The sequence below is a fragment of the Octopus sinensis genome, linkage group LG3 (assembly GCF_006345805.1).
Source record: "Octopus sinensis linkage group LG3, ASM634580v1, whole genome shotgun sequence".
Classification (NCBI taxonomy): Eukaryota; Metazoa; Mollusca; class Cephalopoda; order Octopoda; family Octopodidae; genus Octopus; species Octopus sinensis.
Window position 1 is genome coordinate 74,801,076 of NC_042999.1, and position 16,549 is coordinate 74,817,624.

Genomic DNA, 16,549 nt, shown 5'->3' on the forward strand with positions numbered 1-16,549 from the left:
GGCTCTGGGGGCTGAATTCTTGATGCACAATGCTACAGATGACAAAAAAAGTGAGGCGCATGCTCTTCAATGAGCTGTGAGTCTGTTGTGTGCCTGAACCACTCAAAACATTTGTGTACAACCCACAGCCTATTCACTGCAAGCTTGCCAAAGCATGCTCAATGTCTCTGTAGCAGACTTCCCAAGTTTAATGCAAACTTTTGCCCTGGCTCTTTGTTCTAACTTTCTGTCCATGATAAAAATTGCAGACTCCAACCATAGACATGATCACAAAAACAAAAATTTCACAACTTGCAATGTAACCACAGCAATGTCACGCAACACACTGCATCATGAAGGTCAGTGCTAGCTCTCACTGTGCATGCAACTGTATGCTGCCATCTGTTGGTACACTACAGAACTAATCTAGGAACTTTTTGATACCACCTCATAATTTGAATTAAATCAAGAAAAAATTGAATTTAAAATGAAAATACTTTGAATCTTACATTTACATGTTTCATTATGGACTTCAATTTCATCCAAGTATATATATCCGTCCCAATATGAATTAGCATTTACTGTACCCTGAAAATTCAGCCCGAATGTTGTTGAATTTGGAAAATCCACACAAGCAGTAATGAATTCAGGAATATCATTGAAATTTGAAGACCACAACAATTCCTTCGATGAATAAGAGTCATAAGTAAAGAGTGCAAATTCTTTCATAGGTCCTCTCATTAAGTATTTGAAGGTGACACTAGAATTTTCCTTCACATCTGCTTGAGGTGACCGTATGTAAACTTCTGAATTTTCAGTATCTGTTCTTGAATAAATGTATAAGTAATTGTTTGTATCTGTAAAATAAGGAAAATAAGCAAAATACATTAACATTGGTATGTGGTTTAAAATAAAGTTGTCAAAATAGTGACTAATCTAATAATAAATCCAAAATACATAGTAACAATAAGTTAGTAATTTTCTAACGAGGAACTTGTGGATCCATTGTTCATTTTCAGTTACTGATTGTGAAAGGATGAAACTAAGTCACTTGACCTGGCACTCTACCATTTTACCTTTCCACTGACTATAAAAGCATCCAGTGCAAAGTAGATTTTATGAAGGTAGAAAACATGTTTCTTGAAATAAGATAGTAAAATATTTGATTGCAGTCTTATACATATAAAATGAAAGAAAAAGCTGCACTGTTGATCTCAGCAAAATCATTAGTTCCAGTTTGTCTATAACCATTTACTTCAATATGAATGACTAAACAAAAAACATTTCACAATGGATTGGTTGCAACAAGAGATGCATTGATTAGTATATTCAACTGATTCAACAAATAAACTAACCTGTCTTGTAAAGCATGGAAAAATTATTATGCAAAAAAAACAAAAACAAATATATATATATATATATATATATATAAAGGGTAAAGACCCCCTTCGGTCATGAATGACCATGGGATTGCACCTAGAAAGTTACCTTCCTAGATACAAGTCCGGGCAAGGTTGTTTATGGAAGGCCAGCAGTCGCCCATGCATACCAGCCTCCCCTCTCCATGCCACCAGTGTTATCCAAGGGAAAGACAAAGGTCGATACAGCTTGGCACCAGTGACGTCGCAACTCATTTCTACAGCTGAGTGAACTGGAGCAACGTGAAATAAAGTGCCTTGCTCGAGAACACAACACGCAGCCCAGTCCGGGATTCGAGCTCACAACCTCACGATCGTAAGCTCGACGCTCTAACCACTATATATATATATATAAAGAAATTTTTTTTTAAATAAAAAAAAAGAAAGAGAAAGAAAATGGAGAAGTAGGAAGATAGCTGAAAAAGAGAAAACCCATACAAAAATGATAGACTAAATGTTTGGCAATGCTTGGCATTCACATACATATTTCAGTAGAGAAACAAATGCCAGTATAGATAATGATAATAAGGCGACAAGGCCTGAAATTTAGGAGGATAGGCCAGTTGATTACATCCATCCCAGTATTTAAATGGTACTCATTTTATGGACCTGAAAAGGGTGAAAGGGAAACGCAACCTTGGCTGAAATGGAACTCAGAATCTAAAGATAGAGAAAATGTCAAAGCAATTTGTTCAATAATAATAATAATAATAATAATAATAATAATAATAATAATAATAATAATGATAATAATAATACATCAGGAAAATGTAATTAGAAGCCACACAACAATACCAAATGATATAAACACTGAAATAGTAAAACACGAAGACAAACGTAACATTTCCAACAAAAACGAAGTAAACAAAAAACAACAAACCCAGACCGTAGGGATGTATAATAATGTACAAAAAGCATCAAACCAAAACACACGTATGAGAAAGAAAGTGAACCAAATCTAAAACCTGGAAACAACGAAGGGGAACCTAATGATTATGATACTATAAAAACTAGAATAATCAAAGAATTGAAAACCACAGATCTCAATGGATCACCGACCATACCACCCAAAAATCAAAATAGACAAAAAAACAACATCAATAATAAATAGCATAAACCTGGCCATCACAGAACTAATAGCCACTGAAACAAATAGCAATATCACTGAGCTAATTGACATAATATATGCAGCAGCCACTGCAGCCACAAAAGAAGCTAGATACTCCCTCAAACCCATCCAAACAGGAGTACCACCACCCAAACAAACCCTGTGGATAAATAACATCCAAAAAAAAAATACAAATAATAAGAAAAGATCTGTCGATTCTTAACGAAATTAGTAGACAATCAACACTACTAAGCAACAGAAAGAAAACAAAAATACTGTGCAAATACGACATCACAGAAAAAGATTTACCTGAGATAAAAGAAAAGCTGAAGCAAGATATCCTTGCCAAAGCACAAACGATCCGCCGATATGAGAAATGCCAACGTTTCTTTGAACAAAACAAACAGTTCAACTCCAACCCCCAAAAGTTCTTCCAAGAACTTAGCAAAAATAAAATAGACATCACTGCAGCACCAACGGCAGAAGAAGTGGAAGAATTCTGGAAAGAAATATGGTCGGCCAATGAACAACCACAGAAAAGGACTATTAAAACAACAAACTTAGCACCTGAGCAACTCTGGACCCCCATAACAACTGAAGAGGTCACCCAGGCACTGCAAAGACTAAGCAACTGGAAGGCACCTGGGCACAACAAGATCCTCAACTTCTGGTTGAAATATCTGACAGGAATGCACAAAAAGCTGGCTGAAAACTTTAACAACATACTGGCAGAGCCAGAGACAATGCCTGAATGGCTCACAAAAGGGAAAACCATCCTAATTTCCAAATCAAATGAAACGGCAAAACCAAAAGACTACAGACCTATAACCTGTCTCCCTACAATGTAAAAGCCTTTACTGCAGTAATATTGCAAAGATTGAACGAGCACCTGGACGAAAACAACCTGTTTCCAGAAGAGCAGAAAGGATGCTGCAAGGGCTCATATGGGTGTAAAGATTAACTAATGATCAATAAAGCCATAACTGAAGACAGCCGTAGAAAGAAGAAAGGCCTCAGTATGGCCTCAATTGACTACCGAAAGGTGTTAGATAGCATTCCCCACACATGGATCCCCGAAACACTAGCCATTAACAAGGTAGCACCAAAAATTATAAAATGCATAAGACACTCTATGAATAAATGGCAGACAGTGCTACAGCTCCAAACAAAAGAGGGACTCATGGAAACCAAAGCCATCCCCATTAGTAGAGGAATATTCCAGGGAGACATGCTCTTTCCACTCCTTTTCTGCTTGGCACTGACACCTCTATCTGATATGCTAAATAGAACTGGATGCAGATACAAATGTTACAGCAAAACGATCAGCCACCTTTTATATATGGATGACATAAAACTATATGCTACAAATGACAAACAGCTGGAAACACTACTACAGACAGTTCATGGATTTACCAAAGAAATGTTAAATGAGTTGCAGGAAGCAATGAGTAAAGAAGAAAAAGATTACCAGCATTAAAAAGCACCAACAGAAGGAAGCTGCTAGATATGACTAAGAAAGTAAATTCTATTATTAGTAAGATATATACAAGAGGAGTAGTAGTCACCAGAAGATTAGGTATTCATCAAGGAAAGATTAGAAAAGATCTAATGTTGAAAAGGAGATTACAAAATAAAGTGAAGATTGAGAAGAATAGAAGCCTGGAAACTGAAAAAGTTAGGAAACACAAAATTTAAATCTTCTCTTGTGAAAAGATATTTAGTTAAAGAGAAAATATCTAGGATAGTCATGGATGAGTTGAAATAGCATATCATAACAGTAACAGGTACACTTTCCATATATCAGAAAAGAATAGATTAGTATCAACAGAATAGATTATTTGAGACAGACTAGAGAGGATTTTATAGCCAAGTAAATTTTGGAGAAGAAAGTACTAAAGATGAGAAACCTAATGTAGAGAAGCTAGAAAGTTCTGGAGCAATATCTTGGCTATTCCAGTCAATAATGATGTAGATGTAGCATGGTTAAAGAAGGTAAGGCAAAAAGTAATCAGTGAGAAGCAGCTACATCTAAGATTAGTGTATTAATGAAGAAAGTGTTAGGAAAAATGCCCAATTGGAAGGGCCCAGGACTAATTTAAGGGTACTAATTAAAGAAACTTAGTAGCTTATATGGGAGACTGAGGGAAAAACTTCATGATTGCCTTAATGGAGGAGGAAATGGTTAGATGTATGCATGATCTATTATACATAGACAAAGCAGTTCTAAATGCAGTAAAATCTAGGAAGAAAAATTTAACAATAGCAAGGATAGACTATAAGAAAACTTATACAACATTCTACATTCATGGATAAGTAAATGTTTGATAATATGCAGTACTGCAGACAACATATGAGAACTAATTAGATTTAGCATGAAGAAATGGAAAGTAGTACTCTACTAAGATGATACAGCATTAGGAAAAGAGAGTAAATTTCCAAGGAGACTTGGGATTTTCCAAGGAGATTTGTTATCCTATTTAATATTTATCGTATGTTTATTCCCCTTCAGTTTATTATTAAGGGAGGCAAAGGCAGGGTGTCAGTTCAGAAATAGTAAAGGTAAAATTAACCACTTGCTTTACATGGGTGATCTGAAATATTTTAGTAAGAATAAAAGAGAGATAGGTTCCATAATACAAGCAGTAAGATACCTCAGCAAAAATATAAGTATGGGATCTGGCATAGATAAGTGTACAATATTAGTCATGAAAAAGGGACAAGTAGTGAGCAGTGAAGGTATCCTTAACACCAGATGACCAGACCTTAAAATCACTGACAGAAGGAAAGAGTTATAAGTAATTAAATGCACAAGAATCTGACAGATTACAAACTACAGAAATGAAAGAGAAAATTGAGAAGGAATACATAGGAAAGGTGAGAAAGCTAATGAAGTCAGATCTAAATGGTTCAAATCTAGTAAAGACTGTAAATACTTGGGAAGCATCACTATTGAGAAATTCCGCACCTTTTGTAGATTATACAAAATCTGAATTTGTAAAAGAAATTCTTTATGAACAGAGGACTTCATCTAAATGCAGGAATAGCAAGATTATATTTACCTAGAAATGGAAGGTGGTAAACATTTAATATTAATAGAAGACTGTGTGGAATTAATTAGAGTAGATATAGCCTCCTATGTAGGTAACAGTGAAGAAAGTTTATTAAGAAATGCTAGAGAAACAGTAGGAGATAGGGAAACCAAAAAGCTAAATGAAGTTAAAAACAAGGAAAAGAAGAAAGATTATCTGACTGACAAGAGAATACTTTGCATGGTAGATTCCCAAATATAGTTGCAGGAAATAGTAATAGTGAGACAAGGTTATGGTGGTAGAAAGGAAGGCAGAAAAAGAGGCAAGATGTTTGTTAGTAGCAGCACAAGATCAAGCATTGAGTACTAAGTAGATAAGAGCCAAGACAGACAAAAATCAAGTAGACTCCCAATGTAGGTTATGTAAATCAAAGGAAGAGAGTGTTCCTTAGATAGTGAATGCTGTATGCTGGCACAGAAAGAATGCAAGAAAAGCTATGATAACCTAAGGAGATTAATCCACTAGAAGTTATGTAGAAAGCTATGATTTGACCATACTGAGAAGTGATATGCACATGAACCTTACTAGAAAGTAAAAAATATAAGATGTAGGATTTTAACATTCAGATTGACAGAGCAATAAAAGCTAGAAGGCCTGATTTTGTAGACAAAGAGAATAGAAAGTGTCAGATATTTGACTTTACAATTCTGAATAGTGAGAAAGTCAATTTGAAAGATATAAAGAAAATAACAACATACCAGGTACTAGCCATTGAGTTTTGGGGGCTATGAAAAATGTGTGTGTAAAATGTATTCTTGTAATTATTAGTGTATTAGGAACTATTCCTAAAGATTAGAACAAATGGCTAGAGGAAATAAGCATAAAACCTAGTTTTGTGCAGCTCCAGAAAGCACTATTATTAGGGACAGCTAGGAAACTTAGGAAGGTTCTAAGGCATCTAAAGTTACTTGTTGTAGCCTGATATTGAGAATTTATTTCAGCAGTCTAATCAGACGTGTGTAAATAGAATAATAATAATAAAAAAAATAGAGTGGACAGTGAGCAGAAGGGGAAAGTTTCATAAGAATGTGAGGAGAGATGGTTTAGTCAGGATAGGAGTGACTGTAATAATTGATGGTGAAAGAGACAGGAGTGGCTTTGAGTTGGTTATGTTAGATATGTGAGGACATTGGGAGTGAGAGAGAGTGAAATAAGAGTTAAAGATGGAGTATAACAGATGAGAGAAGGCTTGGCAGGGGAGGATAATAAGGAATGGAAGTGGCTCTGGGATAGGGGAGAAAATAGGAAGGTAATGAATGGGAAGGGGTGTAGTATGTCCCTATTCTGCTCTCAGGTGATTATAGAAGTCAATACCAGAGATAAAGAAGTGATGAGTGTTAGGGATTGAGATGTAGGGGAAAATCTTGATGGGGTAGTGAGAATGGAAGTGGGGCTGAATTCCTGCATATACAAGCATTAACCAAGGTGGTTTTAGGATATTAGTTCTGTTATTGTGGATGGATCTTTCCCAGCACAGCAAGGCACCAGTCACTTGTCATCTCCATAAGACTCAGCATTTTGAGATGGGCCTCCAATACTTCATCCCATGTCTTCCTAGGTCTACCTCTTCCAAAAGCTCCATTCACTTCAAGTGATTGGCATTTCTTTATGCAGCTGTCCTTGTCTACATGCATCACATGATCAAATCAGTGCAGTTTCTCTCTTGCATACTACATCTAATTCATCTTCCTGCATAACGAGTGACTGGACCATATCATACTCTACTAGATATTTTAAGCATTTCAGTAGAAACTCCTAATGGACCAATGCACTAACTCCCAGTTTTACTTGTACAGCGATGTGGCCAATAGAACATACTGGTTCCATTACTCTGACGTCTTCATGTGTTCTCTGCATGTAAGGCCCACATCTCACTACCATGCAGCATTACTGTTTGTACACAAGCATCATACAATCTTACATTCAGAGAGAGAGAGAGAACGAGAGAGAGAGAGATCTTTGGTTACCAACAGAGGTAAAAGCTCTTTGAATTTTCTCCATTCTATTTTCATTCTAACAGTTATACTTTTGGAACATCCTCTTCCCCTGCTAATTAGTTCACCTAGAGAACAGAAATTATCTACAACCTTCTGTACATCTTTCACACAAAAAAAAACTATTTTCTCCATTAACCCTCCAGTGATTCCACTGCAATTCTTGTGTGTCCATAGCCTGCACTTGGTTCATTGAATGGAATTCCTGCCTACATCTTATATATGTAGCAGAGTCATTCATCTGAAGTGGGTAGGGTTCTGTCTACATTTTTGCTCACTAAAACCATGGTCTTTGCTAAGTCAACTTTAAGACCCTTCAGTTCCTGGAATTCCTTTTCTAGTTCTGTTACAGAATCTGCGATGAAAGCAAAATCATCAGCATCTCATGGGAAATCAGACTTGAATTCCTCTGTTATGGCCTGGAGGATAATGATGAATGAAGTGGGGGCATTGAGAACTGAGCTTGGGGAACACCTGCCTATACACTAAATTCTTCACTGTATTCAAGGCTAATACTTACATAGCTAACAGCACTCCTGTACATAGCCTGTATCACTTTTACAAGGCATTCATCTATCCCTAGATTCCTTAGAGACCACCATATCAATGAGTGAGGTACTCTGTTGAAGGCTTTCTCTAGGTCAACAAATGCCAAGTACAACAGTTTATTCTTAGCTAAATACTTCTCTTGTATATAGTTACCTGACTATGAAAATAGCATCAGTAGTGCTTCTCCTTGGAACAAAACCGAACTACATTTCATCTAGTCTAATTCTGTTCCTAATTAATTAAGCTATAACTCTCTCCATGAGTTTCATCACCAGATCCAGCAATTTGATGTCTCTATAATTACTTTTGAGGTATCTATCTCCCTTACCCTTGAGAGCAGCTGACTATCATACTGCTATACCAGTAATTGTGGATGACATCCTCCCGAATAACAAGTGACTAGACCATATCATACTCTACTAGATATTTTAAGCATCTTAGTAGTAACTCCTAATGGACCAGAGAATTTCTCTGTCTTCATATCCTTAATTACCTATCATACTGCTGTCAGCTAGGATAGCTGGTCCCTCTGTTGGGTTCTCATAGTGAAAACTCTTTCCCATTCATCATTATCATTGACGTCAGTTCTGCTGTGGTGGATGGGTTTTCTTGAGTAAAGCAAAGTGCCAGATATTTCAGTCCTTTGTCATCTCCTTCATAAGGCACAGAGAATGACCTTCAGTTCTTCATCCTATGTCTTCCTGAGCCTCCCTCTTCCACAAGTTTCATCCACTTTAAATGATTGGCACTTCTTTATGCAACTGTCCATATCTATACGCATCACACGACCAAACCAGTGGTCTTACAGTCTTCTTTCTTGCACACTAGTAAATATGACCAGCATACAAAAAGATTTTGATGTCAAACAGAATAATAAAGTTTAGGGAGTGGCAATATACCTGAGTTAGTGTGTGTAAGTGTGTGTGAGTGTGTGTGTGTGTGTGTATGTGTGTGGTACATGAAGACATGAAGATGAGGTTAAAACAAAGGGTATATTAGGTTTATACTCAGGGAGAATTAGAAGTCTTCTATGTTTTGAGCCTATGCTCTTCTATGTAAAGAATACATGAAGTGGAAAAAATGGAGAAAGAAACGAATAAGTATGTCTCAATTAGCAGTAGTCCCCACATACTGAAAGTATATGATACATGATGTATATATACATATACATATACATACATACATACATACATACATATATATATATATGTATGCATATATATATATATATATATATATATATATATATATATATATATATATATATATATATATATATATATATATATGTATGCATATATATATATATATATATATATATATATATATATTTATATATATATGTATGCATATATATATATGATTTAGAGATTTTTAATAAACATGCACCTTATTATAATAAAGCCCTGCATGAGGCAGGATATCTGAATTATGATAAATCTTATTTAGGTATCTATCATCTTAATAATAATAGGTATTTTGATAATGTAAATCATACATTTAATATTGGTATAAAAATAGAAATAGAAATAAAAATAAAAATAAAAATACGATAAAATTTAATGAAGATGATAAATTTAATAATATTACAAAAAATATAATAATAATAATAATAATAATAATAATAATAATAATAATAATAATAATAATATTAATAATAATAATAATAATAATAATAATAATAATATTAATAATAATAATAATAATAATAATAATATAAAAGATAAAAATAAAATATGGTTAATCGTTCCTTTTGGGGCGGCTCAGGTTAAAACAAATCTTATTAAAGAAATTTAAAATATAATTGAAATATTCATTAGAGATAATAACAAATATTATAACACTTATTCTAATAATAATTTTGGAGTTGGGTATTCATCTGCTAATAATGTTGGTAACATTATTTCTTCATTTAATACATTTAAATTAAATAAATTCTATAAAGATAGATAAAATATCGATTCCAATAATAATAATAAAGACCAAGATTTAATTCATTGTACATGTAGGGATAAGACTACATGTAATTTTAATAATAATTGTAATTTAGATAATGTACTCTATAAGTGTATGGTAACTTTATAGTTGATAAGAATTTTAATTATCATAATTTAAGCACTATTTATATAGAGTACACTTCGAATAAATTTAAATCAAGAGTATCTCAATATATGTAATCTTTTAGGAATAAAAATCTAAGAAATTCAACAGGTCTCAGTAAAAATATTTTTGGGACCATAAATCTAGATCTATTAGATATAAATTAACTTGGGAGATTATTTGTAGGGCTAAGTCATATTGTACAGGGAGTAATTATTATTCACTGGATAATAACTAATTCAAAGAAATATTATTTAATAACAATTATGTGTTGGTAAACTCATTGGAGGAACGTAAAACTAAATGTAAACATAAATTAAATTACCTATATAATAGGTTTAGCTAATAAATAAATGATTATATAAATTTATTAAGATATGTTAATTATAGTAATATAAATAAATTTAAATATAAAATATATATTTTATATATATGCGGGCAGCAGCATCGAACTCCCTTGTTGATCAAGTGCCACGTATCAGAGGTGGATTCACAAACTAGTGTAGCTCATTCAGCGGTGGTGCCCCAGCATGGCCGCGGCCTTCGGGCTAAAACATTTTTAAGGATTTAAGGATTTATATATATTTTACTTACTTATTTAGACTTTAAATTTATAGTAAATAGTCATTTAAATTAAATGCTAGCATAAATTTATTTACCTATATAATATGTTTAACTTATTTTTCAGTATGCATAAAACCTTATTTCTTTTTATGATATTTATTTCTTGTAGATATAATTTAATAGTATTAGAGTAGAATTTACTATATTATTATATGTTATATTAATATATTTGAACAATTTTAAACTTAGATATTTCTTAATACATAAATGATTATATATAATTTATTAAGACCTATTAATTATAGTAATATAAATTAATTTAATATTATATGTATATTTTACGTAATAATTATTTGGAACTTAATTTATAGTAAACTGTCATTTATAGTAAAATGTCTTTATAGTTAAATGTCATTTGTTATTCTATTTTTCTTATTTTTCTTTAATTCATGAAGCTTAAATATTTTTCGTCTTTTTCATTAATAAATAGTTTTCATCATTTTCATTGATAATTTTATTGTATTTGTTTACACAACGTCTTCACGAGTTTAATTTCTTATAAACGCTAAGACCTACATTTTTACGTTTAAAATTCAGTTATATTATTTTCATCGACAAGCTAAGTAACGTTTTTATTTAACAATATTATTTAACTTTTGAATTGTATTAAGTTTGATTGTTATTATTATTATTATTATTATTATTATTATTATTATTATTATTATTATTATTAGTAGTAGTAGTAGTAGTAGTAGTAGTATTGTTATCATTATTGTTGTTAAAATATTAATTTTATATATAATTTCATGATAATTACTAGTTGTGATATGTATATCTATTTATTTACTATGCTTTATTATTATTTTTAAAATGTGATTTAACGTATTACATATAATTTAATTTGAGAATTAGTTTTGTAAGACAATACATTATTTAATAATTAGGTGGTATATTTGTTACGTAGTATTACATTTAAGTATATTAGTTTTATATTAATTGATATTTTGGTTAAATATATTATTGAGTAAAATATTAAATCTATAGATATCACATATATATTAATAATATAGTTAGTTTATCTAATAGGTGTGTATATATTTTAACCATTTCCTATTTTTAATTCCAATATTTATAGCTTGTACTAACATTATGTATATTACTTAATATTAAGGTTTTTAATATAAATTACTTAATGAGTATAAAACTTTATTTAGATGTCTATTAAATGAATAAATAAATAAATAATTTAATTTAATGTATATCGTTTAAATTATAGTATTTAGTTTTCACTTAATGCATATTTTGTATCTTATATATATATTTGTTTTAAATATTTTAATTAATTGTATCTTATCTTTTAAACAAGAATATATTCAAGATATTTCGTATTTTACAAGATTATTTATGTATATTTATTAATTTATGTAATTAATTATTCTATTATTGTTGTTACCTTTAACCTGAAGAGTGGCTATATTTATATTGAAGTGATTTTACTACTACTACTACTATTATTTTTACTATTATCATTTCTTAAATATAGCCACGGAACACGTGTCGTTATTCTACCAAATTTATACGTTTTATTTATCATTTTACACATTACTTAATTATCGTTATATGCTTTATCTTATATTTAATCTTTCTATAATATGTAATTTTTCTAAATGGTATAATTTAATTTTTCATTATTGAATTGATAAAAGGTGTTTTTTTTCTAATTTACATATATATATATGATATTTTGTGAAATTTAATTTTATATTTCGAAATTGAATTTTTCCCTGTAATTTTGGAATAATATTTCCTCATACTATTATTGTTATACATACATACATACATACATACATATATATATATATATATATATATATATATATATATATATATATATATATATATATATGTATATATATGTATATATATATATATATATATATATACATATATACATATATATAAGTAACTCATTTTTAATTGCATATTACCTCAATACATCTGACTAATATAGGCAGAATGAGATACCTTTATATAGAGGCTGAAACAGCTGTAGGATCAATTTTATGTGTATTATTCTTATGGTATTATTATCTTACATATTGATGTAAATTGTTTTGTTTTGTTGGATTTGGATCTTCCTATTTATGTAGTTAATAAATAATATGAATTGGTAATATTTGTAAGTCGATGATCGAAATGAATCTGTTCCTCCATTTTCTTATTTGTACATATATATATATATATATATATATATATATATATATATATATATATATACATATATACATATATATATATATCTATCTATATATATATATATGCATATAAAGTTAATCCAAACATGAAAACACAAAGAGAAAACACAACAACGCGAGGACGTGGAACAAATATAGTATTATTGGACGCTCAGGAAGGAAGGGAAGACGGAGGGTTTAACGTTTCGAGCGGAGCTCTTCGTCAGAAACATAGGAAAAGGAAAGATCCAGAGAAGGGAAGACGGAGAAAAAAATCGCTAACGGTACACACGCGGTCACATTTTGAATGTATATATATATATATACATAAAAAATAGTAAAGAGTGAAAAAACGACAGAAGGCTTAAATGTTAAAAAATATATATATTTGCGTCAATATGTCTGAAGAATATTAGAAAATTTTTTAAACAAATTTTTTTTTTTTTTTTTTCCTTTATAATGACATAATTTTTAAAGAAAGACCGGTTTCGCATTTAGCTTTTCAAATTTCTTGTGACGTTATGTTTATGTTTAATAGAGTTATCCTTGTGTTTAGGCTCCGGAGAGTTCTAAACAAGGGAAGGTAGTGGATGATTTCTTCCGGTGTAAGGGAGATAATCGCTTAAAAATTTTTTTCCTTTCCCTTAATGTGAATTTCTCTGTACCAGTATGTTCGGATGGTTGAGTCTGGGCTTGTACTTTTCAATGAAGAATGTTTCCTTGTTTAGTCTAATTTGTGTTGATGATCCGAAAGCACATTGGTAAAATGGAAAGATTAAAAATTGTGGTAGTAGTTGCTTTGCGCATTTCTCAATGTGCTCACTAAAAGGTATCATTCTATATTCTGGGAATGCAATCTGTTGTCGATGCAGTGTGCATCTACGTCTGAGTGATAGTCCCGTGGAACCCACGTAGTCTTGGTGGCAGCCCGAGCATTTTATGACATAAATTATGTTTTCAGAGGCACAAGTAAAGTTAGATTTGATCTTGAATTTCTGTCCCTCTTTAAAGAGGAATTCTGATCCTTCTAGCAGGTTAGGACATGTTGCACAGTTCGATCTACCACATTTTTTTACTTTTGCATCCCTAATTTCAGAAGACAATTTTGCCTTTGTGAGAATCTTTTTAAGTGATTTAGGCTGTTTGTAGCTTTTAATGATTTGGTGTATGGTACAGAGAAATTCACATTAAGAGAAACGAAAAAAATTTTTAAGCGATTATCTCCCTTACACCGGAAGAAATCACCCACTACCTTCCCTTGTTTAGAACTCTCCGGAGCTTAAACACAAGGATAACTCTATTAAACATAAACATAACGTCACAAGAAATTTGAAAAGCTAAATGCGAAACCGGTCTTTCTTTAAAAATTATGTCATTATAAAGGAAAAAAAAAAAAATTGTTTAAAAAATTTTCTAATATTCTTCAGACATATTGACGCAAATATATATATTTTTTAACATTTAAGCCTTCTGTCGTTTTTTCACTCTTTACTATTTTTTATATATTCACCCACGTGCTTTCACAAACCAACTTTCTTATCTATATATATACATATATATTTTCATATATATATATATAATATATACATATATATATATATATATATATATATACATATATATATAGACATGTATACATACATATATACATACATATATATATACATATATACATACATATATATATATATATATATATATATATATATATATATATATATATATATATATAGTAGAGGCGCAATGGCCTAGTGGTTAGGGCAGCGGACTCGCGGTCGCAGGATCGCGGTTTCGATTCTCAGACTGGGCGTTGTGTGTGTTTATTGAGCGAAAACACCTAAAAGCTCTACGAGGCTCCGGCAGGGGGTGGTGATCCCTGCTGTACTCTTTCACCACAATGGCGGTGCCCCAGCATGGCCACAGCTCAAGAGCTGAAACTGGAAAAAACAAAAACAAAAACAAACAAATATATATGTTTGTTGAAATGGAAAGATGAATTATCTTGTTACGGATTATTCAAAAGTTTAACCGATACCTGGGTAGCAAAAATCACAGCAGAAAAAACACGGTTGGAGTTATGACCATAGGGTGTTGCAACCGTGCGTTGGCGCGGATAATTGAAGTTTAATATAATTAGTGAATGGAAGAAATGGAGCTGAACGAAGATTCTACAGAATTCCTTTTATTACATTCTACACATGTTTCAAAGGCCACAAATTTCCAAATTCTGATTGAATAAGGATACCATATTGCATCTTTCTCTTCAGGAAAATCCAGGAATTACGATGTCCAAACAAAACAAAAGCGCAGCAAGCAACTCGAACAAGAACGCTCCCTAGGAGCCCATGAAGTGGGTTAAACTGTTTCTCAATGTACGTTGGTAGAGGCCGACAAAAAAGTCCGTTGGAATAAATCAAGGTCAGGCCGCGGTCAAATCTGGTAGGTGAGGAAATAATGAAAACAAGGGGTGTGAAGATATTCTGTGTAACCAAAGTTGATGCTCTGAATATTTTAAGAATTCAGGGTGTCTTATTTAGGTGCGAGAAACTACCTACCTACATGCCTGTGTGTGTATGCTAGCCTATGTATGCGTGGCCGTATGGTGGCGAGGGGCGCGAGATTGTGAGCACTACTGAAAGAAGCCGGTCAGGCGGCTGAAATAATTCTGTGTTCGTGTGTCCGTCAGTGGCCTTCTTGTCTAAATTAACCTCGGCAAAAATCAGGGGGGTATAATTCCTGCCCTTGCTTCTAAAAACCGACCAATCGCCCAAGGGGAGTAATTTCCGCTTGCAAAATTTATTCAGAGATTATTTTTCCAAAAAATTTTTTCAAAATTTTTCTTTTATTAGGATATCAAGGTGTTAATTGTCTTAGGTATCATTTATATGTAAGAAACGTATGACGCCGCCAATGGGGACATCGAAAAGCAGTCTGTAAAAGCCCGTTTACCAAACGGCCTCTGGCGAACATATATACATACATATATATATATATATATATATATATATATATATATACAAATATATATATATATACATACATATATATACACATATACATATAAATATATATACATATATATATACATATATACATAGCCATATATACTTATATACATATACATATATACATATATATACATATATACATACATACATACATACATACATACATACATACATACATACATACATACATACATATATACATATATGTATATATATATTGTATTTATGGTTTCATTCACATATAAACATAGTTTGGAGGATAAAGATAAAAACAAAACTTACTACTTTCGTATGAATAGTCATGCCGAATATACCATCCAAAACCGTAATAAGAGGCAATGCTATATTTGCAGATTCCATTTTGAAAGTCGCAATCAAAGGGACCTGCAACAATATAGAAAAATTACACATAAGTGAAAGTTAATGCACCATAATTTGAAGAACCGAATTTTGGGGATTTCAAAACATAAATTTCTATGAAAGTTTCTTTTGCTAGTACTGAAATA

At 31.6% G+C, this 16,549-nt stretch overlaps 1 protein-coding gene across 1 annotated transcript in view; it reads right to left on the reverse strand.

Annotated features, from left to right (window-relative positions):
• LOC115209054 (MAM and LDL-receptor class A domain-containing protein 2-like) overlaps nt 1-16,549 on the reverse strand; it is a 217,824-nt gene that overhangs the window by 151,632 nt on the left and 49,643 nt on the right. Inside the window, exons 11-12 of the mRNA XM_029777126.2 lie at nt 16,326-16,427; nt 489-836 (exon numbers count right to left, since the gene is read on the reverse strand). Coding sequence (XP_029632986.1) covers nt 489-836; nt 16,326-16,427 — 450 coding nt within the window. The remainder of the gene's footprint in view (nt 1-488; nt 837-16,325; nt 16,428-16,549) is intronic.